The 26,873-nt window shown below is 39.2% G+C and overlaps 1 protein-coding gene across 1 annotated transcript in view; it reads left to right on the top strand.

The window, feature by feature from the left end:
- The window catches only part of Kmt2c (lysine methyltransferase 2C), a 239,075-nt gene that overhangs the window by 80,645 nt on the left and 131,557 nt on the right, over positions 1–26,873 (top strand). The window contains exons 5-6 of the mRNA XM_042677114.1: positions 2,676–2,824; positions 4,463–4,572. Of these exons, the coding sequence (XP_042533048.1) occupies positions 2,676–2,824; positions 4,463–4,572 (259 nt within the window). The remainder of the gene's footprint in view (positions 1–2,675; positions 2,825–4,462; positions 4,573–26,873) is intronic.

The raw sequence follows: 26,873 nt of genomic DNA, 5'->3' as shown, positions 1-26,873 counted from the left end.
TATATTGGTGAAAAAGTGTAAACATTAATTTAGCTTGGAAGTCTTAACCAGCTCTGTTCCTCAGGGGTGGTGATGTAATCATCCAAGTGGTACTTGGTTTATATCCAAATTGAAGTACTAAGCATTGTTGTGCTGTACTAACTTGATTGGCTCATTGTTTTGAACATCTGCCAATGCCTAATGAGTAGTAGGAAGTGAAACAATAACAAGAGTCTTTTTAAAGAATTTAAGGTGGAACAGTTAAGGAAGCTGGGAAGATTGTATTTGGAAAGTTTTGAAGGTCATAGCTAGGTTTTATGTAGGAGCTGCCTTAAATTTATCAAAGAGTGCAGCAAACCTACAGTGTTTATTACTAATCAGGACATTTAATGGTCTGATTAAGTAATATATCTTCATAGTCTATCTGAAATAATGGCAGTTAGATAAAATCTTGGCCTGGGAACTAAAAATTGGCTTCATTTACTTAGTTATTTTATAAGTGAAGCTAGTTTTTTAGTGAAAAGTTTCATGGACTCAAATGACTGTATAAAAATAACTGGCTTAATGGAAGTTATGTAATAAGTGCTTATATGTTTATTAAGTGATAGCAAAAAGTCCATTAATGAAGGAGAGTTAAGAAATTGGGCAGCTGTTGAAGGGTAAAGGGTTAAATAATGACAAAATAAATGGTAGTAATGAAGTATAAACAACAATTAATTTTTAAAGATAACATGACAAAGGAAGTTTTTAAAATTTTTATTTTATAATAGCTTTAAAGTAAAAGGATTCTTTTTTTTTTTTTTTTGGGTCTGGTCGTGGGGCCTGAACTCTGGGCCTGGGCGCTGTCCCTCAGCTCTTCAGCTCAAGGCTAGCGCTCTACCACTTGAGCCACAGTGCCACTTCTGGCTTTTTTCTTTTTGCTTATGTGGTGCTGAGGAATCGAACCCAGGGCCTCAGGCATGCAAGGCAAGCGCTCTACCACTGAGCCAACTTCCCAGCCCAAAAGGATTCTTTTTTATTTTGCATTATAACTTTAAATATCATTTAATGGCATCTGATGTGGTATATACATATAAACCAATCTCAAAACCTGAAGGTTGACTTTGACTATGGTTTTGTTTTGGACCTGGCTGCTAATAGATGAGTTAGTTACTCCATGGTGCTTGCACCTCTCTCTCCCATCACATTACTAGTGCACAAAGTATGCTATGTAATAATTAGTAATTATTGATGAACTGTTAGTCTTTTTTTTTTTTTTTTTTTTTTTGTGCCAGTCCTGAGACTTAATCTGGGCTTGGGTGCTGTCCCAGGCTCAAGACTAGCACTCTACCACTTGAGCCCTAACACCACTTCCAGCTTTTTCTGTGATTTAATTGGAGATAAGAGTCTCACAGACTTTCCTGTCCAGGCTGGATTTGAACCTCAGTCTTCAGTTCTCAACCTCCCGAATAGCTAGGATTACAGGCATGAGCTACTGGCACCCGGCTGAACTATCTGTCTTTATTTCTCCCAATAAAATAATAGTGATTAGCAATGAACAGTATATTTGTAGACCGGAGATTGTATTTATAGGAAAAAATTGTTCTCATTTTCCTGTGACCATTTACAGAAACCAGAATTTAAAGGTAGCATAGCATGTCTAACCTTTCTGTGCATTTCTGATGCTGAACAAAAACTGGTTATTTTCAATATGATTTGATACATTAAATGTACTTATTGAAATATGTTAATACTTTTTTTCTTTCAGTGGTTCCAGGTATAAAAAAGTTTTAGTACCCTGGTCATTGTGCTGATTTTCTGTTATTAGGAATCATGATAAATATCCAGCATACAAAGTGCAGTGAGTTATGATATATACTCAGTAGTGATTTAATCCAGAGTTATCATCAGTTAAATATTACGTGTTAGGAAAAGCTTTAAGTTTTAGAGGTAGTCATCTGGTTTCCCATAGTTAATGTTGTATAATAGTCATCTTTGTTTTTAACCAAATGACCTTAAATAACACAGAAAGTGTTAGAGCTTACAAAACTAGAATCTCCCACATGCTAGATACTTTACTCAACATTATATGCTGTTAGGTACTAAAATAATGGGATGATTATGACTCCCGGTACCAGTGGTAGCTGTTGTAGTTTTACTTCTGTTTCTGATCTGTGGGGTACAGTCTGATGAACACAGCTTACAGTGTCATGCCTCTGGCCAGCAAAGAGACGATAAGAAAGTTACAGCTCACCTGTTCTGTGCCTTCTTTCCATAGTGGGTAGTTGGTTTTCATTTTCACTGGGCAGTAACCCTTCTTTACGTAAATTAACTGCCACTTCTCTTATTCCAGTTCTCTTTTAGGATAAAGTACTTTAAAATTGTCTGATCAATTCTGTTTTAGAAACATTTAAGGTCAAAGGAAGTACTCATTTTTTGTGTTAAAACATGGTTCCTTTATAGAATGAGTCAGTTTTTAAGGTAAACTTTAAGACAAGGGAAAAAAAATTTAGGGACACTTAGTTATTGCTTACATGAAATAATGACACCCAATTAATGTTATACTATGAATCATAATAACAGATGCAGACTAAAAGTTTTGACAGTGTACCTATTAAATTGATTTGGCAGTATATTGTACTTAAATTGTTTTAAAATGAAATGTTTTCTACTTGTTTCCGTCTCACAGTTGTTATCTTATTTCACTTTGTTTGCAGAGAACGATCTCCTCAGCAGAATGTAGTGTCTTATGTCAGTGTGAGTACCCAGACAGCTTCAGATGACCAGGCTGGTAAATTATGGGATGAGCTCAGTCTGGTTGGCCTTCCAGATGCCATTGATGTCCAAGCCTTATTTGATCCTACAGGTAGGGGGCTCTCTTCAGTAATAGTTGTCTCTTGATTTGGGAAACATTTAAATTTCACACATCATCAAGTCATTCAATAGTAAATATTTTGCATTCAGAAGTAACTAGGATCATACCATAAAAGTGATCACTATTACGTATACCAGACTAGGTTAAAGAAAGTCTGGGGCTGGGAAGGTGGCTCAGTGGTAGAGTGCTTGTCTCACATGCATGAGGCCCTGGGTTCGATTCCTCAGCACTACATAAACAGAAAAAGCCAGAAGTGGCACTATGGCTCAAGTGGTAGAGCGCCTGCCTTGAGCTGAAGAGCTGAGGGACAGTGCCCAGGCCTGAGTTCAAGTCCCATGACCCCATGACCGACCAAAAGAAAAAAAAAAAAAGAAAGACATTTGTCTGTGGGGTTGGAAGCATGGCTCAGTTGGTAGAGGGCTAGCCAGTGCATGAAAGTACCAGGCACTGAGTTTGAGTCATGTTTATCTAGTTTATTTAAGACCTGCCCAGTATTAATACCAGACTGGATCTTTGTAAATACTTATATTTACTCTGATGTAGGTAATATTGCCATGGATGCTTGATGGTTGAGGAAAGAGAAAATTTTAAAGGGATAGTATGTTTCCTGTGGGAAAGAAGGACAGCAGGACTTTGCTCTATGAGCAGTCCCTCACCCTGTGTGTGTGTGTGTGTGCGTGTGCACGCGCGTGCGTGCGCACACACCTGCCTGCCTATCCTAGGCTTCAGCTCAGGGTTTGGGTGTTGTCTCGTAATTTTTTTGCTCAAGGCTGGCACTCCACCACTTGAGCCACTTTTTGCTCAAGGCTGGCACTCCACCACTTGAGCCACTTTTTGCTCAAGGCTGGCACTCCACCACTTGAGCCACAGCTACACTTTTTTTGTGGCTAATTGGAAATAAGAGTCTCACTGCCTTTCCTTCCTGGGTTGGTTTCAAACCACAATCTTCAGATTTCAGCATCCTGAGTAGCTAAGATTACAGGCATGAGCCATTGGGCCTAGTTTGGTCTTTATTTTTATTTTAACACTTAGGATTTGGTGTTGTAGGGAATTTAAGTCAGTGTCATGTTACAGTTGAACTTCAGAGTGATTGATAGTGGTTCAAGTGCTCTGTGTTGGAAAATTTAAAGACTGAGCTGTTAATGATAACTTACGTGTGCTTTTGCTCAGAATGCAAAATGTATGCGCCATTAATTCTCCATATATCCCGTTGTCATCAGTGAAGTATTAAGTAATGTTTTTTCATTTACATAAAGATATTAAAGCAGTAATATTTGAATAAGAGTGACTAAACATTAATTTTGTTAAAGAAATAATCATTAGCATTATTTCTCAAACTTTCATATACATTAGAATCAAGGCCTGTCAAGTGTAGGTTACTAGGCCCCACCACAGGCATTTAGATTAAGCGGGTCTCGGTTCTGTCCTGAGATTCTGCACCCCTGCCTAGTTTCCAGATTGGCATTGAGGATGCCAGGTCAGTCTGAACTGTAGCTCAAGAAAGGCTCATTTAATCCTACCACAGATACAGAATGCATTGTGCATTTACAGACTTGATTTTGAAGTTTGATGTCTCCTTGGGTTGTGCTACCATTTTGACCTTGTGTGTTTGCTCTTTTCCTGTTTCAGGCACTTGTTGGGCTCATCACCGTTGTGTGGAGTGGTCACTAGGAGTGTGCCAAATGGAAGAACCATCATTAGTGAATGTGGACAAAGCTGTTGTCTCAGGGAGCACAGAAGTGAGTAGAAGACATATTTAACCTATACTTTCCTAACACTGACTGCATCCAACATATATAGTCCCTTGGACAAATTATGCACTAAATGATTACAATAGGAACTCGGAAGGTGGCTCAGTGGTAGAGTGCTTGCCTTGCATGCATGAGGCCCTGGGTTCGATTCCTCAGCACCACATACACAGAAAAAACTGGAAATGGCACTGTGGCTCAAGTGGTAGAGCACTAGCCTTGAGCTGAAGAGCTCAAGGACAGTGCCCAGGCCCAGAGTTCAGGCCCCATGACCACCCCTTCAAAAAAAGATTACCATAGTATTGAGTTCCTCAAAATATGAAACTTGTAATTTATAGAATAATTTGTACAAACTACAACATCATAGTATGTTCAGCTACTCAATTTAAATCTTTAATGTTTTGCCTAGAAATACACATTTTTTGATACGGAATTACCTGTATTTACATCCATGTGATTACTGTTTTGTTGTTGGCTAGTGCTGGGGTTATTTTTGGATAGGGTCTTGTGTCAGATAGGTTCTTTATAGGGTTTTGGATTTCAGTCTTTCCAAGTAGCTGAAATTACAAGCATGAATCACCATGCCTAACATAATTGTGAAGATGGATCTTGATAACTTTTTTCTATGTTCTGGTCTCAAACTACAGTTCTCCCAGTTTCTGCCTCCTGTTATTCCGAATAGCAGGAGGCAAAACCCACCAAGCTAGGCTATGTGGTTACTTTTAAAGAAACATCCTTTTTTTTTTTTTTTTTTGTGGGGCTTGAACTCTAGGCCTGAGTGCTGTTCCTGAGCTCTTCAGCCCAAGGCTATCCATTCTACCACTTGAGCCACAGAGCCACTTTGGTACCACTTGAGCCACAGAGCCACTTTGGCTTTTTCTGTTTATGTGGCGCTGTCACTCAGCTCTTCAGCTCAAGGCTAGCACTCTACCACTGGAGCCACAGTGCCACTTCTGGCTTTTTCTGTTTATGTGGTGCTGAGGAATTGAACCCAGGGCCTCATGCATGCAAGGCAAGCACTCTACCACTGAGCCACCTTCCCAGCCCCTGAATATACTTGCTATTCTAAAAATTAAAATATTTCTTTATCAGTTAGTCTTTTTGGCATTATCCCAAAGTGATATTGCATGGCCTGCCATTTTTCAGAACTTTTATGTCTTTCTTCATGTGATTACGGAATAATGAAATAATTACCACTGTCTATAAAGGTAGGTAACTCTGTGAAGTGATATTGCTTAGTTACCTGTAAATTTTCTTTTAATTATTTTTTAAATTATCATTAGATAGTTGTACAAAGGAGTTTCAATTCAGCATATCAGTTTATGAGTACTTCTTTCATTTTTGACAAGTCTCATGAGACAGCCTTCTTAAAGGAAGTTTAACATGGATATTTTTTTTTTTTTGGGTCCAGTCGTGGGGCCTGAACTTTGGGCCTGGGCACTGTCCCTCAGCTCTTCAGCTCAAGGCTAGCGCTCTACCACTCGAGCCACAGCGCCACTTCCGGCTTTTTTTTTTTTTTCCTTTTTGCTTATGTGGTGCTGAGGAATCGAACCCAGGGCCTCAGGCATGCAAGGCAAGTGCTCTACCACTGAGCCACCTTCCCAGCCCTAACATGGATATTTTAACCACAGAAACAATATAGGTAAAGTTTTCAAAAGTATTGATAAGAGAAGAATTTAGATTCAAGTAATTACCCCATTACTATTACATTAGCTTTTCTCAGAGTATCAGAATGACCTTATCCATGTAGTTAAGTAGCTGTCACCTTAAGAGACAAGTAAAAAACGCAGCCCCTTCAACAAATGGTGCTGGGCCACCATGGATACCTGCAGGTGACTGACACTGGAACGTAGTTCTCTCCTGTACAAAACTCAATCCAAATGAATCAAAACACTCAAAGTGATGAGACCTGAAACTTTTAATTATTACAGCAAAATATAGGGAAATCCCTGGAAGTAGTAAGGATAGGCAGTTATTTCTGAATAAGATTCACTTGCTCTAAAATAAGAACAAGAATTGACAAATGGAGCTACATCAGCTTAGCAGTTTCTGCACAAGAAAAGAAACAATTTCCAGTACCAAGAGAAAAACTTATGAGTGAAATTCTTTACAGTTATTCAATAGATAAAAGATTAATATCCATAATATATAAAAAGCTCAAAAATTGGAACATCAAAAGGATAAGTAAACGGGCAGGAGAATGAGACAATTCTCAGGAGAAATACAAATGACTAGCAGATAGATGAAGAACTGTTCAGTATCCTTAGCCAGAAAGGAAATGCAAGTCAGAACTACACTCAGCTCCAGTCTCAACCTAATTGGAATGTCAAGCATCAAGGAAACAATAACAAATGCTGGTGAGGATGCCAGGGAAAAAGGAAATTTCATACAACTACTGTGGAAGTCAGTATGGAGCTTCCAACAACAAACACACCTTCCTTACTACTACCCACCACCCCAGTATCGGGCATGTATCTGAAAAAGTGTTAATCAGTATACTGGAAAGACTCTTGCATACCTGTGTTAATTATAGCACTGTTCACCATACCCAAGTGGTGTAATCAAGTCTGACAACAGATGAATAGATAAAGAAGATGTAGTCATGTATACCATGGGATATCACACATCCACAAAAAAATGAATTATTTCATCTACAGGAAAATAGGTAGAGGTAGGAAAACATCATGTTGAATGAGAGAAGCCAAGCTCAAAGAGCCAACTATTGTTTTCGCTCATATGAAGAAGCTAGACTTATCAGTGGCTCCTGTCTGTAATCCTAGGTACTCAGGAGATCTGAGGCTTGTGTTTTGAAGCTAACCCTGGCGGAAAAGTCCATGAAACTTTTAATCTCCAATTAACCAGCCAAAGGCAGGAAGTAGAGCTATGGCTCCAGTGATAGAGTCCCAGCCTTGAGTAAAAAAGCTCATGGGCAGCACCCAGGCCTGGCTGAAGCCCCAGGATTAGCACAAAAAAAGTAAGGTGGAATGGTTAATGATGTTGAAATATATAATACAACTATAGATGGCATGAACCTCAATGATAGCTGTTTATCAAGAGGAGTTGGGGGTGACAGGAAAGAGAAAGCAGTGGCAAAGATTATTTTGAGCAAAACATAGTGAATGCGTGTATGAGATACTATGGTGAAACTCCTTGGTGTGATTGCACTGAATGAAGAATGATGAGAAAGTAAAGCAGGCTCCGATGGGTTAGGAAGCCAGAGAAGGAGCAAGGATGAAGAGGGTAAATGGGAATGAATATGACCAACATAGTTGGTTTGCATATAGGACAAGGAAATCTGTTGAGATTAAGTGATTACATATATTTCACAGTACTGTGGCCTAGTTATACTTAGCTGAAGTCACAAACACATTTTAACCTTCATAATGATATTCATCATTATCTTAATCTATAAAGCTGATGAACTCTGAGAACTTTAATAATAAAACTATTTCTTCCAAGTCGGGTGATGTGTGCATTTCTTTCCTTTTGCTTAGTATCAGCTGTTCCCTCTTTCACTCTCATTCCCTCCCTCCGGTCACCACCCTTGAGTTGCTTAGTTCGTTCTCATGGATGTCCAGGGCAGCTGATGGACCCCTCTGCTCTATCTTTTCACCATTTTCCACTGGTTCTGTGCCCTCCTCCCAGATTCCCTCAGATGTGCACGTGTATCTACCATGCATGAGGTAAAGAATAGAGTCATCTAAAAAATGATATGACAAATTAAGAAGAGGTCCTTTGTTTCTTTGTCTTTGGGATTCTTTTCAATCTGTATATTATTTTATGCACATATGAGGAGGTGCTTGGGTATTACATTTTGGTGTTAGTCTTCCAAGACTGACTTCTTTTGGTTTCATTGTGTATGGGTATCTTGAGTCCTGTTTACTATCTCGTTGTGTTTTGAATCTAACATCTGCATATCAGGGAGACCATGTGCCATTTGTCTCTCTGATCTTGACATATCCACTCAATATGATTTGTTCTGGTTTCATCTATTTCCCTGTGAATGCCATTATTTTACCCTTTCTAATGGCTGTGTAAAATTCCATTGTATATAGGTACCACAATTTTTGGATCCCTTCATCTGTGGTGGGGCACCTGGGTTGTTTCTGTATCTTGGCTATTGTGGACAGTGCAGCAATGAGCATGGAGGTGCTGCATGTGTCTTTGTTGTTGTTGAAATTGTTTTAAGATGGAGAATGGGATAGGAAAAGTGAAGAGAGACAGTGAAGTTAATTGGAATACATTGGTTATGTGTGTGTGGACATGTCACAACAAACTCCCCTACCCCAAGCAACAAATGTATGCTATGCTAATTAAAAATAATACAAAGAGTGGTCCAATAAAGTTGGTGCTGTAGCAAGTTGGAGACAAGAGAATCCCAAGCTTGGCACTGGATTGGTCTATCTAGAAGAAGGCACCTTGCTCTTCTCTTTTTGCCTTCAAAAAAAAAAAAATCAAGTCAGAGTATTTGCTTTTAGAAATTTGATATTACATTTAAATGTGTTTGTTACCCGGTTTTCAGCATATAATGAAATTATGCATTATAAAGAACATGACCCGATAAAGATTGTGATACCAGATGAGAACATTATCTTTTGTTGACCACTTGACAGTGAAGGAACACAGTAAGTAACGAACAGAGTCTCAAACAAACTTTGTGTTGTCAGATAGAACTAGAGGAATCCATGTAAACTCAGGGTGATATTTGGTTTGGTTTGGTTTGGTTTGGTGCATTCCTGGGGTTTGACCTCAGGGTTTGGGCCCTGTCCAAGTATAGGACTCTACTGCCACTTGAGCTTTTAGGGAGATAAGAGTTCCATGGACTTCCTGCCTAAGCTGGCTTTTGAACCATGATCCTGATCACAGCCTCCTGAGTAGCTAGGCTTACAAGTATGAGCCACCAGCACCCGACTGAACCATGCTAATATTAGTGGGAAGGATAGTAAGGAAAAGTCTGTGGCTAAATCAGCACACTCTTCCTGCTCTTATGGTGATGGTTCATTTTCCTGAACAATTGCTTCTCTATTTAATAAATATACACATACCTGCATAGAACATCCCCAATCTAGAAATCTGAAATGTTTCAACTTGAACTTTGAATGTCAACTAAATTACCAAATTATATGCATATAGTTTATATGAAACAACCCTTTATATTTAGATTTGGGTCCTGTTGGCAAAATATCTGTACATATGTAAATGCTCCAAAATCTGAATCTGAATAATGTAATATTGTAAATACTGAAATACTGTATATACTCCAAAAATCCTTAATCTGAAACACTGCAGGTGTCAGATATTTCAGACAGTGTATATGTGAAGTGTGCTTTGCTGAGGAATGAATTTGCTAAGTTGTATTCCTTATTCTGTATTGTGGAAGTGCTATCCTTTATACTGTATTTTTTTAAATGTACTCTTCAACTCAGGTTTATTTAACAGCTGCATTACCTGTAGTATTTGCATGTACAATTATACCATAATGATGATACCAGTTCTTGTGAAATATAGATTCCTACTTTCATTTATGTGCCTTTGCGTCCTTCTTTATTTAGTGTTGCCTTAATTTTTCTGGATATTAGGCAGTGTACTAATTTTGCTTTCATTACTAAACATAATTTGGAAACTTCCATAAGAAAAGCAAATCTTTTTTACCTCTCATAATTTTACTCATTTCTGTCTTCTTTCTTTGTTGATGTTATGATGCCCCTTTTTATGATATTTATTCCTGGTCAATAAACTAGAATCATTCTTTTAATATAGTTTGCCTCATGACAAATTTTTACTTTTCTTTTGATTGGTAATTTATTGATTCTTTCCCCCACCCCTTTTTTTTCCTTCTCCCCCCGCTTTTTTTTCCTCCTGATCCTTGGACTCAGGGCCTGGGCCCTGGTCTTGAGAGCTTTTGCTCAAGGATAACGCTCTACCACTTGAGCCCACAGTGCCACTTCTGGTTTTTTTGGTAGTTTATTGGCGATGTCTCACGGTCTTTTCTGCCCAGGCTGGCTTTGAATTGTGATTCTCAGATCTCAGTCTCCTGAGTGGCTAGGATTGTAGGCGTGAGACACCAATGTCCCTTGTATTTCCAAAGAGTATTTTCACTGTATTTAGAGTTGTATGTTAAAATGTGCCAGTTGGGAGAAGTGCATGATACCACTGAGCATAGATATTTATTCAGCTAATTAATTATTTGTTTATTTTGGCAGTACTGGGGTTTGAACTCAAGGCCTTGAACTTGGTAGGCAAGCTCTCTTTGTCGCTTCAGTCACTCCTTCAGCTCTGCATAGGTACCGTGTGTGTGTGTGTGTGTGTGTGTGTGTGTGTGTGTGTGTGTGTGTGTGTGTGTGTGTGTGTGTGTGTGTGTGTGTGTGTGTGTGTGTGTGTGTGTGTGTGTGTGTGTGTGTGTGTGTGTGTGTGTGTGTGTGTGTGTGTGTGTGTTCCAGCCAGTGCTAGTCCTGGGGCTTGAACTGAATGCTCTATGGCTTGAGTCACAACTCCAGTTCCAGCTTTTGGGAGATAAAGAGTTTCACAGACAGTTACTTGCCTAAGCTGTCTTCAAACGTGAGATCTCAGCCACCTTAGCTAGGGTTACAGATACGAGCCACTGGTTCTCAGCTACATAGGTTTGTTTTGTTTTGTTTTGTTTTTGTTGTTGTTTTGTCCATCATGGGTCTTGAACTCTGGGCCTGGGCACTGTCCCTGAGCTTTCTAAAAGCTCAAGGCTAGTGCTCTACCACTTTGAGCCACAGTGCCACTTCTGGATTTCGGCAGTTAATTGGAGATAAGAGTCTCAGGAACTTTCCTACCTAGGCTGGCTTTGAACCGTGATCCTCAGATCTCAGCCTCCTGAGTAGCTAGGCATGAGCCACTGGCACCCGGCTTGCATAGGAATTTTTGATTGTATTGACTTTGGATTTTATTTCTTTTCATCTGTGTGTCATGTGTTTTTCTAAATTTGGATAATTTTCAACCATTGTTTCTTCAAATACTATCAGCTTTCTAAACTACAGCAAGAAGATAGGATATCAAATTTCTTATAATCCCATACATTTCTTAGTTTCTGGAATTTAAAATATCTTTTCAATTTCTTAGCAATCCCTCTATTCTATTAGTCTTACTCTTACAGTGGGCATTTTGTATTTGTTAATATATTTTTCAGTTGTAAACTTTATACTTTCCAGTGTCTTATGTGCTTTTCTGAAACATTGTATTTTTCATTTGCTTCAAAAGCATGTTCCAAAGTGCTAGTTGATGCAACTTTACAAAGTGTAGTTTGACATTTTTGGCAGATAATTCTGACATTTATAAATTTTCAGGGTTAGCATCTGTTGGTTTCTCATTCTTTTTGAAAGTTTTCTGAGTTAGGATATTATAACAAGCTTTCTTTCTTTCTTTCTTTCTTTCTTTCTTTCTTTCTTTCTTTCTTTCTTTCTTTCTTTCTTTCTTTCTTTCTTTCTTTTCTGTCAGTTGTGGGGCTTGAACTCTGGGCTCAGGCGTTGTCCCTGCACTCTTCAGCTCAAGGCGAGTGCTCTACCGCTTGAGCCACAGCGCCACTTCTAGTGTTCTAGGAGTTTATTGGAGATAAGAGTCTCACGGACTTTTCTGCCCAGGCTGGCTTTTAACTGTGATCCTCAGATCTCAGCCTCCTGAGTAGCTAGGATTACAGGCGTGAGCCACCCACGCCTGGCTAACAAGCTTTCTTTAATGTTGAATCTTCTGTGATTTGAATGTATTTGAAGCTATTTTCCTTCTTCCTTCCTTTTGAGTAGGGCATATCTGAGGCTGCACTGTAACACGTGGGCCCTTCTTTGTTAATCCCAGGTATCTGTAGAAATTCTAGTCACAAAATAGGCTTGTGTTGGCTCTTTGAGAGGAAGAAATCCTAGTGACTAACCCTGCCTTGATGTAATAATTAGTTCTCCTCTGACCCTGTGCAGATGGCTCACAGGGTTCTGGCTGTACTTGACCCTGTACTCACACCGGGTGAAGGGGAGCTAACGTTTTCTCTGGGCATTGGATTAAACTCTGATGCTGCAATGAGCCTCCTCTGCCATACTGGTCCCCCAGGGGGCTGTGGATGGGCGACATGGTCATCTCTGTATCATTGTGCTGAGTGTGTGTGTGTGTGTGTGTCTCACATGCATGAATAAGTTTTCTTCCACTGATATCTGCACAGAGAAGGCTATAGCATTGCCTTGTGATTGGACGTTGGGAAGAGATGTTGAGATATTCTCTAAAATTACAGTGGTTGTAGGGCTTGGCTTGTGGTATCTGACTTATACAGGTTGACCATTCCTTGCTAGTTTTTACTCTTTGTCCTCCTCCTTTGGCAGCAGACCTTCCATGGCTTTTGTGTATTTGTGTTCCTTTGGTGTTTATGAGTTGGGTCTCTGATGCTGCTGCCTGTATATGTGAGTCACAAAGGAAACATGAGAATTTGTACTTCTTATTGGGCTGCCCTGGTCGTACCGGCTCTCGCTTCTTGCTATGCTTTGGTTTCTTGTATATCAGTCTGAAGATTTTTTAAATTTATTATTATTATTTTTTGGGTCCGGTCGTGGGGCCTGAACTCTGGGCCTGGGCGCTGTCCCTCAGCTCTTCAGCTCTTCAGCTCAAGGCTAGCGCTCTACCACTTGAGTGCCACTTCCGGCTTTTTTCTTTTTGCTTATGTGGTGCTGAGGAATCGAACTCAGGACCTCAGGCATGCAAGGCAAGCGCTCTACCACTGAGCCACCTTCCCAGCCCCGGCTTTTTTCTTTTTGCTTATGTGGTGCTGAGGAATCGAACTCAGGGCCTCATGCATGCAAGGCAAGCGCTCTACCACTGAGCCACCTTTCCAGCCCTGAAGATTTTTTTTATGAATAGATAATGGAGAGAAGAGAGAAAATATTATTTCTTCTGTTTCGTCTTGAGGTCTGCATTTTTAATTTTCTCTCCTGAATGTAGAGTTGATTTTCTTCTCCCCTCCAGGTACTGAGATTGTACTTAGGACTTGATACTTGCTAAACAGGTGCTCAGCCTCTTAAGCCACTCTCCTGCCTCAGTCTTTGAGTTCTTGCTTTTTTCTCTTTCAGCAAGGGATGTTGTGTTGGTTCATGTTGATGAGAAGTTAGACGTTAATCTTGTCATTACTCCTGTCTGTATGATTTGATTTTCTCTAGCTGTTTTCAGGATATTCTCTTTATCGTGGTTTTCAGCAGATATGTGGCTAGATGTAGTTTCTTTGTATTCATCCTGCTTGGGGTTTGCCGAACTTCTTGAATGTGTAAGTTAATATTTCTTCACCAAATTTCTGAAAAGTTTGACCTTTTATTATCATTCTCTCCCTCTTCTGTAAGTATGGCATGCATGCTGGTGTGTTTCATTTTGTCCCTTAGATTACGGAGGCTCTGTTCATCCTTACATTTGTCAGTAATTTAGTTAGTCAGGATAGATGCACTTTTATTTTTAAGAGGAATGACTATTTTTTTCTTGTCATGTCTAGTTTATTATAAGCCCACCCACTTAAAATTTCATTTGTACTACTGTACTTCTTAATTGTAAAATTTCTACTAGGCTTTATTTTATAATTTTCCTGTCTTTTCTGTACTTCTGCTCTGGTTGTTCCTTCCATGTGTGCACACTCTCTCTAGCTGCTGTAAAAGCTGTGCTGTTGATTCTTTTCTCTCCGTTTTGTGTTTCATTTTCCTACAGTTGTTTTCATTCACATGTCTAGAACTTGAACTTTGTAGATGAGTGCACATACTAGATTCTGTTATTCTTAGTTAAGTCTGCCCTAAGAGGTTTATTGTGGCTGGATTATTATTATGAACTATAATTCTAGTTTCTTTGGCAGATGGGAAATCTTCACTCAGTTCCTTCTGCAGTTTGGTTGTTCCTTTCTCTTAAGTGTCTGGGTGTGAATGTATCTTTTAGGGTTGCAACAGTCATTTGAGACGTCTTTTAAATTTCAGGGCTTCTTCTGTGGTTTCTCATTTACATTCCCTTCAGTTTCTGTAGTGTTTAGTTTTGTTCATATTTTTGAGATAGGGTGTTGCTTTGTAACTAGGACTAGCCTGGAGCACGAAATCCTCCTTTCTTGGCTTCCCAAGTATATTAGGATTATGGGCACATACTACTATACCCAGCTGTATACTTGAATTTTTTGTCTTCTTATACCAGTAGGCTGGAAAGTTTTATTTCGTTACTATTTTTGGTGTTTCTAGCATTTAAAACACTATGTAGCCATTCTACTACTTGAGCCATACCTCTGACCCATTTTTACTTTAGTTATTATTTAGATAGGTTCTTACTTCTTTGCCTGGCCCTGTACTGTGGTCCATGCCGCAATGACAGGCGTATACTACCATATGCCTTGGCTGGCCCTGACCCTTCCAGTCCCTGCCTTACCAGGCCTACGGGCATGAGCCCTTGTGATCCACTGCAAGGCTGGCACTGTCTGAGGCATGGCCCCGGTACATTAGTGCACAGTGGAACTGTGCTCAGCAAAAATTACTGAAAGGTAGATCCTAGCCAGTGTCACAGGTCTTGTAAAGGTTAAATGTCCTCTCATTCTAGCCTCTTCTGGGGTTTATTACATGTTACTTCAAATAGATTTTGCATTTTTTCCATACTTGGTTATTTTTGTGGGTTCTGTTTTGTTTTGAGATAGTCTCTGGCTGTGTGTCCTCAAACTCTCCATCCGCTTGCCTCAGTCTTCCGATTACTGGGATTGCAGGTGTAGAGCCAGTCTTAGAAAGCTTCTCTTTAGGGAAGTTATTTTGTGATTGCTAAAATAACCTGTTATTACCCAATTAATAAATAAGTTCACTTCTGCTTAAGGATTTTTCTTTGGTATACCTTGCATAAAATATGACTCTCGCTTCTGATGGTAACTTGAATGTGTTTTACCAAATATAGATGGTATGTATAGATGTGACTCTCAGAGACTTACTCAGCTCACAGTTTTGAGGCTGTCGTAGTGAGGCCTCTCTCCATCACTTCACGGCCATGGCACCACCTTGGGGAGGGCGCAGGACAAGGGAGCGGTCTCTCAGAAACGGGCAAGGGGGCAGCCCAGCGCTTCCCACAAGGCTCACCTTTTCCGTCTTGCTTATACTTAATACAGTGGTTTTTGAGATTCATTCATTCACCAGCTGACAGACTCCAGTTTGGGGCTAGTTATAAGGATCGTATGAACACTTATACACTTTGTATTGTTAGTTTTTCGTGTTGCCGTGTAAATATCTAGGACTTCAGTCAATCGCTGGTTTTTTTGGGAATACCTGCTTTGGAAAATAGTTTCACAGTTTCTTAAAATGGGTCTGCTTGCTTGTCCATCTCCAGCAAGATCTGAGACTTCTTTTTGCTAATACATTGTAGCCAGAACTGAATATTGTCAGTGTTTCTAATTTTTAGCCATCTGCCTTGTGTTTAGAGATACAGAAAGTCCACCTTATTTATAGATTTATTACATGTGGTTTGACCAAATGTGGTAAAAAACAAACAAAAAAAATGAATTTTCTGTGAGTGCATTGCACCCACAGAACAAGCAGTCCTCGACTCTGCCATCAATTGTTTTCAAAGTTGTGCGATTTGCTTTCTCTGCCCTTAATAAAAGCCTCCCCAAAAGCTAATGTTACCCAAAAAGCAAGAGCAAAGCCAATTTAAGTGATGAAGTGGAAACTTTAGACTTGTTGGAAGGTGACGTGAACATATGCAGGCAGTACTGGCTGGAGCATCCTGAGCATTCAAGGTTTCCTCAGCAGTGGTATCCATGGAACCTGTGCCACCCCGATCTACTCTACTGGGTTGTGGGTGTGATCTTTCCATTTCCTGATGGCTAATGAAATTGAGCCTCTTATTAAGTATTTACTTTCCATTTGTATAACTTCAGTGATATGTCTCAATATTTTTCTCTCTCCTTCCACGTGATTTGTCATTTTATTTGATAAGATTTTTGTTTCTTGCTTGTAGCTCATTTCCTTCCTTCCTTCCCTTCCTCTCTCCCTTCCTCTTCCTTCTTCCTTCTTTCTTTTTTCTTCTTTTTTCTTTGGTGGGTTGTGGGGCTTCAATTCAGGGCCTGGGTGCTATCTTTGAGCTCTTTTGCTCAAGGCTAGTGCTCTATCACTTTAAACCCAAGCATCACTTCTGGTTTTCTGATGGTTAATTGAAGATAAGAGTCTCAGGGACCTACCCAGGCTGGCTTTGAACTGCAGTCCTCAGATCTCAGACTCTTGAGTAGCTAGAATTAACAGGCATGAGCCACCCATGTCCAGCTTCTTTTCATTTTCTAAGCTGTGCTCTATTGAAGTGGTTTTTATTCTGATGGTTTGTTATTTGTTAAAATTTTGGGTACTTTCTCCATCTTTTGTTTTATCTTGTTCTTTGTGATTTATAAAAAAGCTTCATCAATTTTATAGTGAAATCAGGCACAGTATGGGAAAGGAAAAGGGTTTTATTGTCTTTCTTATGGAATTAAGTTCTTTGGGCACATTCTATGAGACTAACTATTGCTCTTTTGAATTAGCTCCTTGGTGTAAAAAAATTGAATATAGAAAGGCAACTCTTCTATATTGTTCCAGTTCTACAGTATTTACATGTCTTTATACTAAAAACCAGAGAAATGAAAATTGTCTTTTCATCAACTGAAAAGTATTCTAGAATAATTATACTAGTGTTAAATATTTTATGGCCAATAGATCAACAATGAAACTTAAAGTTTTTACTGCTTTCTCTCATCATTTGAGTCCATTATTGCTGTGAAAGTTACTTGAGTTATTTGGTGTAACCCAGCTGTTAGAATCATCTTAATATGAGGGATTAATATTTTTACTGATAATGATTTTGTTAGTAGTTCTCATTTGGTAAGTTGTGTTTGTTAGTCTGTCACTTCTCCTTACATGGTTGGAAAAGAGTTTGGTGGCCCAACTTCTCTTTAAGTGGTTTTATTCCACTTGAATCTGATTTACTCGATTTGAATCCATATGATGATCAGATCAGTGTATTAGACTTTCACATATATAATTTCTACTTGGATTAAAAAAAACTATTCTGTCTATACCCTGTTTTTGTACTGGAATTGAAATTGTTAAGAAGATGAAAGTGCTTCTTCTTTAAAATTGTTTTAAAAGCATACCAACATTTTGAACTAGAGTATGCAAATATGTCTGCTACTATGTTTTCAAAGGACATGCTTTCAATCCTTTCAATTAACTTTAATGTGTTATATCTATGTTTTCTTGTGCTCATTTGAAGCTTTTTAAGTTCCATCCCTTTTTTGAAGGCTTTAAGTTTTTATAATATGCAATATTTTCTTATTAACTTTGTAACTAAAGTCATGTTGAATTTACATTGCAATTAATGTTTACATTTTTAAAATTCTAATATGTGCTGGGTGCTGGTGGCTCACACCTAGAATCCTAGCTACTTAGTAGGCAGACATCTCAGGATGTCAACGGTTTAAAACCAGCCCAGGCAGGAAGTCTATGAGACTTATGTCCAGTTAGTCACCAGAAAACCAAAAGTGGCACTATGTCTCAAAGTGGTAGAGTACTAGCCTTGAACAAAAAGAACTCAGGTACAATGCCCAGGTCCAGAGTTTAAGCCCCACAACTGACAAATAAGTAGATAGATAGATAGATTCTAATATATAAGTAATAGATCTTATTGTTTTATATATTATGAAGCATACAACAATAAGTGTCTTCATGTTGCATTTCAAAAAGACTCATGGAAAATTTGGATATCTGTTTTCTCTCTTTCCTCCTTTTCTCCCTTTCTTTCAGGCTAAGGATAGTATCTTGGAATTATAATTACAGTGCTGTTACCTGTGTGGTTCTCCCAGTTAATATTCTTTCTTTCTTTCTTTCTTTCTTTCTTTCTTTCTTTCTTTCTTTCTTTCTTTCTTTCTTTCTTTCTTTCTTTCTTTCTTTCTTTCTTTCTTTCTTTCTTTCTTTCTTTCTTTCTTTCTTTCTTTCTTTCTTTCTTTCTTTCTTTCTTTCTTTCTTTCTTTCTTCTTCTTTCTTTCTTTCTTTCTTTCTTTCGTTTTTTGGGTCCAGTCGTGGGGTCTGAACTCTGGGCCTGGGCGCTGTCCCTCAGCTCTTCACCTCAAGGCTAGCGTGCTACCACGTGAGCCATAGCACCACTTCCGGTTTTTGTTTTTGTTTTTTGCTTATGTGGTGCTGAGGAATCGAGCCCAGGGCCTCATGCATGCAAGGCAAGCACTCTACCACTGAGCCACCTTCTCAGCCCCCGAGTTAATATTTTCTAAGTATGCTGCAAGTTACTTGTGAAGAAAAAGGAACCTTAACCCATCACTAGGGAGATGTCAAACAGAGCTGCTGCTAGCGTCAATACACAGGTTCAAGTGAGAAAGAAAAGGGGACATATCTTCCACTATGGGCTGTCTCTCAGATCCACTGTAGATTCTGTAGATTAGTACCTATTGACTGAAATAAGATCTGGGAACAAACAAGCCTACCATCTGCAAGTTCTGTTCACATCACTTTAGGAACCACCCCTAAATCCCTACTGGGGAGTTTTGAACTTTGTATTATTGGATAACTGTAAATACTCTTTCTTTTCTTTCCTTTTTTTTTTTGAGGTCATTTGTGGGGCTTAAACTCTGGGCCTAGGCACTGTCCCTCAGCTCTTCAGCTCAAGGCGAGAGTTCTGCCACTTGAGCCACAGCACCACTTCTGGTTTTCTGAGTGGTTTATTGGTGATAAGAGTCTCATGGGGGGCTGGGAAGGTGGCTCAGTGGTAGAGCACTTGCCTTGCATGCCTGAGGCCCTGGGTTCCATTCCTCAGCACCACATAAGCAGAAAAAAAAAGCCAGAAGTGGCGCTGTGGCTCAAGTGGTAGAGTGCTAGCCTTGAGCTGAAGAGCTGAGGGACAGCGCCCAGGCCCAGAGTTTCAGGCCCATGCCCGGACCCGCGCCCCCCCCCCCCCCCCCCCCAAAAAAAAAAAAAAAAAAGTCTCATGGACTTTCCTGCCCAGGCTCACTTTGAACTGTGATCCTCAAATCTCAGCCTCCTGAGTAGCTAGGATGACAGGTGTGAGCCACCGAAGCCTGGCTTCTTTCTCTTTTATTTTCATGCGTAATTCTACTTATGACATTCAGATTGTTTACAGTTGTTTACTTACTCTCACTGATGTATAGAATTCTGATGTAGAAGCACTAGAACCATTTGACTGTTCCCATCCCCACTTTGGAGTACTGTGCTTCATGACTTCCCAGTACATATCTTTTTGTAGCAGACATTAAGAGAACTTAGTATTATTCTGTGATTTCTAACTCCAAACCAGCTATCTGATTTTCTTACAGATGAGTGAAAATCACTTGTCTAAGTAAAAGTGATTCTGTAGGTTCTTCTTGTTCATTAATGGAATTTGCCTTGATTAGCTGTATATTTTCTTATCTCACATCTTTCAAGAGCCGGGCAAGGAATTTAATTGCTTCGTGCCTCACTTATACAGTGAGAAATAAACGTATCTACTCAAAATAGTGGCTGTTTGACTTGAGTAAGGTAATTCTTGTCTAGTGCTTGGCCTAGGTGCTTGCAATAATAATGCTCATAAGTCCTGCATTTTTAAAAATTGTGTCAATTTTATGCCTCCCTTAAATTATGTCTTCTTAAATTGTGCTGGTTTTTTTTTTTTTTTTTTTGTCCAGTCGTGGGGCCTGAACTCTGGGCCTGGGCACTGTCCCTCAGCTCTTCAGCTCAAGGCTAGCACTTTACCTCTTGAGCCATAGCGCCACTTCCGGCTTTTTTCTTTTTGCTTATGTGGTGCTGGGGAATCGAACCCAGGGCCTCAGGCATGCAAGGCAAGCGCTCTACCACTGAGCCACCTTCCCAGCCCCTGTGCTGATTTTTATAATGCATAATTTTTGTTGTTAGATCTTCAGGATGGTAGATATTTATTTATAATTGAAATGTGAAGAGTTTTATTTTTTGACATTTGAGTTTTCTCATGAGATATTTATGATTTATCATATAAACTTTTGTTTTTAATTTTAATTTTTTGCTGGTCCTGGGCCATGAATTTGGCCTGGGCACTTCTTTAAGCTCTTTTGACTCAGACAAGACTAGCACTATATTGCTTGAGCTACAGAACCACTTCTGGCTTTTTCTGTGATTAATGTAATTGAAGATAAGAATCTCATGGACTTTCCTGTCCAGGCTTTCTTCAAACCACAATCCTTAGATCTCAGCCTCCTGAGTTGAGTAGCTAAGATTACAGGCTTGAGCCACTGGCACCTGGCCATAAAAACTCTCACCATATAAAAATTCTGACGGTTTATACAGTCAGATTTATTTGTGTTTTTATCTCCAGTAATGTTGGATGTTGTAGCTATAAATTTTTGTATATTGCTCCAGCTGGTGTAGAGGTTACTGTTGGAGGGCTCACAGGTGGGCTTGGGGTATGTGTGTCTCTTCGGTTATCTTGGAAAACCTCTCAGATTCAGCTCCCTCCTTTTGAAGCAGGAATTGAAAATATTTATACTTTGTTACTCACTCCATGGTATCAAGTAAGACACTGTAATCCCTAAAAATAGAAAGCAAGTAGGGCCTTCATGTACTTCGTTACACTGTTGTATAACACATTACAAAAAAACCCTAAGGTTTACAGTAGCACTTACATACTTCATCTGATGTTTGCTCCAAATCAACTCCACTCTCTGGGATCTTTCAGGGCTCAAATCAAGAAGTAGACAGGCAGGGAACAGATCTTCTTTTAGGTTCATTCAAGTTTGAGAGAAATTCAGTTGCTGTGCAGTTGTAGAACTGAGCCCCCATTCCGCTTTGGGCCACTGGCCTGGCTACTCTCAGTGCTTTTAGCTCCTTTTATCTCCAAAGACTGTTATAATATATCACATTTGTCACTTGCTGGGAATTTCTTTGACTTCTGCTTTGCAGTTGAAGAAAAAGCTCTACCTTTAAAGGTATTTGTGATTAGATGAATCTCCTTTAAAAAAAATCTTAATTCAGTTAGTTGTACCTACAAACTCCTTGGTCCTATTATAGACCATAGTCTCTGACGTTACGCTTTATCATATTTCCTATATGTAGATCAGGGTGAAAGAGATTGCTGGTAAGCAAACTTTTTTTTAATACTGTCTAGCATAAATTGTAATTTGGGAATTTTTGATAGAATATCTCAAAGATTTCTGTAGAAAGAATACTGTGCTAACAATGACTAGGATAGGCCAGAAAAGAAAAATATTGACAGGAGAAAAAAAATTCCATTATTAGTGTCTCCACTTTGATTTTATAGTGTTATTCCATGTTACCTTCTTTTGTGTGTGCTGATCCTGAGGCTGGAACTCAGGGCCTGGGCACTGTTTTGCTCAAGGCTAGTGCTCTACCACTTGAGCCATAGCTCTACTTACCGCTTTTTTGGAGCTTAATTGGAGATAAGCTTATGGACATTTCTGCCAAGGCTAGCTTCAAACCATGATCCTTAGATTTGAGCCTTCTGAGTAGCTTGGATTACAGGCATAAGCCACTAGAAAGAACCCAGCTTCCACATTATCTTTTAAAGCAGTGTTTCAGACACATGTATTTAGTAGTGTACAAACCAGAATATTAAACTGGTTCATTGTATTGTACAGTGTAATCATAACATAGTCATCAAGATATTCATTACTTCAGGCCAATTCATACAGAAAATTGCTTAATAGATTGCCTCTTATTTCAATCACGTTGTCTCAGTTTCCAAAGCAAACAGTTGATCTTTTTTTTTTCTGCCTGGAGCTTGAACTCAGGGCCTGAGCACTATCCCTGGGCTTCTTTTGTTCAAGGCTGGCACTCTACCACTTGAGCCATAGTGCCACTTCCAGCTTTTTCTGTTTATGTAGTACTGAGGACTCGAACCCAGGCTTCATGAATGTTAGCAAGCACTCTACCACTAAGCCACATTCCCAGCCCTACTTGATCTTTTGATAGGGACTTAAACACTTGAATCTAATTAATAACATTTTCCTAAACACAATGGTATGGTAGGTTTACTACACGGTAAATCTCAGGCAGTATATGTTAGTTTTTATTGGCCATTTATTTTTTTGTGAGTACTAGGGCTTAAACCCGGAACCTCAGGTTCTCGCTTTGGGTGTGTGTATGTGTGTGCATGCGTGTGCATGCGCGTGCGTGCTGCCGGTAATAGGGCTTGAACTCAGGGCCTTGGCACTGTCCCTGAGCCTTTTCACTTGAGGATGATTCTCTACCACTTGAGCCATAGCTCCACTTCTGTCTTTTAAAAAACCAAATCATGGGAAAGTCGAGGCTGCTGCGCTTGGGACTCTCGGTTGTACTCCCCAAAGATGAAGGGAGGGCTCCGGGGAAATCCTCAGTAGTGCAAAGTGCCTGGACTGGAGCACTTACCACCCACATCGCTCTGCTCTCTGCCACCAAAGATTTCCTGAGACTGGGGAAGCTGCCCACTTTTACAGCCCAGCAGGTACTGCATTTTCTGTAAGTCGTAGAGTTGTTGGGACATACAGAAAGGAACTCTGGCTTCTTATTTTCTCACCACCTTGGGCAATACAACCTCTACGCCACCAGCTTGGATGATGGACTATGAAAATCTGGGAGGCAGAGACAAAAGACATGCACTCCATCAGTACCGATGTACAAAGAGATCCTCAGAGGTCAAGATGATCTAGGACAGGCCACAGGAAGAGCATCACTGAACTCCACATCTATTTAGACAATACTGCCCACCCTGCAGATGAGGCAAATAAAGCTACTGTGGAAAAACCATCATTCACTTTTTCAGGAATAATGGTAGTAGTTTGTCCAGACTTCTGTAGTTAAGGGAACTATGGGAGGGAGCACTCTAATATATTAATTTTGTATGTCAGAAAATCTATATTAATAGGTAGTGTTACATGTTAGATGGAAAGATTCATTTAACTTAAACATTTGATTCACTTTTAAATGTAAAAAATATCACAAACTAAGATTTAGGCAGTTAGCCAATTGCTGAACATTAGCTGTGTCAGTCTCTTTCTGAATAGTGTTATCTAGCTCTTTCAAAGAGAATTTAAGATAGGTATTTAGAGACAGGAAATTCTTAATTCTAGACAAGTTCAGTCAAAGAATTTAGGGAGTGTCTAGCGCAAAGAACAAGCCAGGTATGATGGCCAGGGGTGGCTTGCAAGGTTCATGATTTGAGACATTCCACAGTCAGAATCACATTTTAAGTTATTATCAGCATATTTAACACAATATCTGTATATTTATATTGCTTATTTATTTGGTACAATTTTAATCTGCTTTGACTGATTCCTGTAGTTTTGATTCCATTCATTGTGATTCAATGTCTCATTTTAAAATAAAAAATATATTTCTTCTCTCTTAAAAAAAAACCAAATCATTATTGTAAGGGAATTGTATGGAGGAGTTATAATTTCCTAAGTTAGGCAATGAGAACAATTCTTTCCGGACAATGTCAGCCCTTTCTTCACTTTTCCTGTTTTACCCTGCCATCCCTGCTCACAAGTTTTTTACATAGTGTATATTGAATTCCATGGCTGTCTTTGTTCACCCTTTCTCCTTCCATTCCTGTACCCTCCATCTGCATCCCCCCAAAAAAGGCAACAACAATAAATCCAAAACAAAAATAACAAAACCCATATTTCAGTTTTCTAGTATTTCTAGCTTTTTGGTAGCTTTGGAGATAGAGTCTCATGGACTTTCTTTCCATGACTGGCTTTGAACTGTGATCCTCAGATCTGATTTTTTTTTAAAGTATATATTTTCTTATTGTAAAGATACTGTACAGAGGGGTTACAGTTATGTGAGTAAGGTAATAAGTACATTTCCTATCAAGTATTGCTACCTCCTCATTTGTTTTCCCCCTGCCATCCCAGATCTTATTTTCTGAGTAACTAGGTTTATAGATATGAGTGTGGTGCCCGGCTCTCTCTTGCCTTTTGCTTGACATTTTGCTCAAAGCTGAAGCTCTACCACTTGAGCCACACCTCCTGTCCTGCCTTTTTGCCAGTTAGTTGGAGATAAGAACCTCCTGGACTTTACTCTTGGGTTGGCTTGAACCTCAATTTTCAGATCTCTGCCTCCTGAATAACTAGGATTACAGGTACAAGTTACCAATGACTGAATTTGACTGACTCTTACTCAACTTTATCAATGAAGAGAAATGAGATTATTCATTTTAATGCAGTAATGCTTTTAAGTACAGAAATGAACTAAAATGTATATCATGTCTTACAAGCAGCATATGAAATTAAAATATCACAAATATAACTAGTATTTGTGAGCTTCATAGAAATTGCTGTGATCTATTGTTGATTAAATTCAATGTATTGAATACAGACTAAAAGTCCATAAGTTTTCTTATACTATTAAGTACAGTGGATTGATGAAAATGAGGAAGAAATTGATATAGTATGTGACTCCCTATGTATATTTACACAGAAAGTGATGGAAAAATCCTAATTAAAAAGCTATTGGCAGGGGCTGGGAAGGTGGCTCAGTGGTAGAGTGCTTGCCTTGCATGCCTGAGGCCTTGGGTTCGATTCCTCAGCACCACATAAGAAAAAAGCCAGAAGTGGTGCTGTGGCTCAAGTGGTAGAGCGCTAGCCTTGAGCTGAAGAGCTGAGGGACAGTGCTCCAGCCCAGAGTTCAGGCCCCACAATTCGATCCCCCCCCCAAAAAAAAATAAAGCTATTGGCAGAGCCCCTGAGTTCAAGGCCTTGAACCACCATAAAAACCCACCAAAACCCAAAACAAGACATTGGTTACATTCTCTGACTGCTTAGCAGAATGTGGAGTGAGTGTGTTATCATATGGAACTGCTCAGTGATAGCTATAGTCACCTGTTGCTGTTAAATGAGGCTGCAGTTGTTTCAGCTAGGCTATTTATGAACGACATTACCAAAAGTAATGATGGTATTTTATGTGTAAATATGAGCACCTGTTCGTTGGGCCTTTCAGAGGCAAGCAACATTCTGATGCTATGATACAAAGATAGTACAGTTTGGGGACTTGACTCAAGGATTTGAACTAAGATGAATAAAAAAGTTACTGTGTAATGGTATAAATGCTTTATATCCCTCCCTCTCTCTTTCCCAGAGAGTAGAGATAGGCTAAAAGAGAAAGGGGAGATAAATAGATACTCAGACGACTTAATTTTCTTTCACATTTTTAGCTTTTGTGAAGAAAATTGAGACTCATTGCTGCAGTGAAGTGTGTAGATTTTTAAATGTGCCACTGACCATATAGTAGGTATTCATCTATTTAATGACCTTGAAGGTAATACATTAAAATGATCTGTTTGAGGATTTTAACAAAGAGTTAAATTCTCTTAATTAGAAACCTGTCCTTTTACATCCTTGGTTAGTGACTAGGCATTTTTTTTCCTCTTTTGAGACTCTTGCAAATGGCGTTGCTTTTCTGATTTTTCAGTCTCAATTTGCTTATTGTTGGCATACAGGAAAGCTACTAATTGTTGTGGGTTGATTTTACACCCTGCTACTTTATCAAAGTTTTCAATCAGCTCTAGAACTTCAGGGAAGAGTCTGTAAGGTCCTTTAAGTACAAGATCATGTCATCTACAAAATGGGGTAGTTTTACTTCTTCCTTCCCTGTTTGAATCCCTTTTATGTCTTGCTCCTGCCTTATTGTTCTTGCTAAGAATTCTAGTCCTATATTGAAGAGGAATGGAGAGTGTGGGCATCTGTGTTTTGTTTTGGATTTTAGAGGAAATGGTTTTAGCTTTTTATCAGTAAGTATAATGTGGGCTATCGGTTTGTCATAAACAGCCTTTATTATGTCGAGAAATATTCCATGTATTCCTAGATTCTCTAAGAGCTTTTTTTATATATCCTGTCAGAAGCATTTTCTATATCTTTTGAGTTGGTCATATGATTCCTGTCCTTCCGTTGTGTTGTATTACATTTATCAATTTCCATATGGTAAACCAGCATTGCATCCCTGGGATGAATCCCATTTGATCATAGTTTGTGATTTTTTTTTTGAGCGGGAGGCTAAGTTGTTGAATTTTATTGAGAAGTTTTATATCTATGTTTATCAAAGGGATAGGTATATAGTTCTCTTTTTTTTGACGGGTCTGTATCTGATTTTGAGATGAGTGTAATGCTGGCTTCATAGAATGAGTTTGGCAGTGATCCCTCCTTTTCTGTTTCATTGAAGAGTTTAAGAAATGTTGTTGTTAGTTCTTTTTTTTTGAAGGGCTTATGGATTTGGCTGTAAATCCATCAGGTCCTAGGCTTTTCTTGGATGGGAGGTCATTTATTGCCATTTCTTTTCATTCCTTGTAATGGGTCTATT

The sequence above is a fragment of the Dipodomys spectabilis genome, unplaced genomic scaffold, assembly GCF_019054845.1.
Source record: "Dipodomys spectabilis isolate Male_0828 unplaced genomic scaffold, ASM1905484v1 ptg000034l, whole genome shotgun sequence".
Taxonomy (NCBI): domain Eukaryota; kingdom Metazoa; phylum Chordata; class Mammalia; order Rodentia; family Heteromyidae; genus Dipodomys; species Dipodomys spectabilis.
Note: the sequence above shows the minus strand (reverse complement) of the source record. Positions and strands in the feature narration are given on the sequence as shown.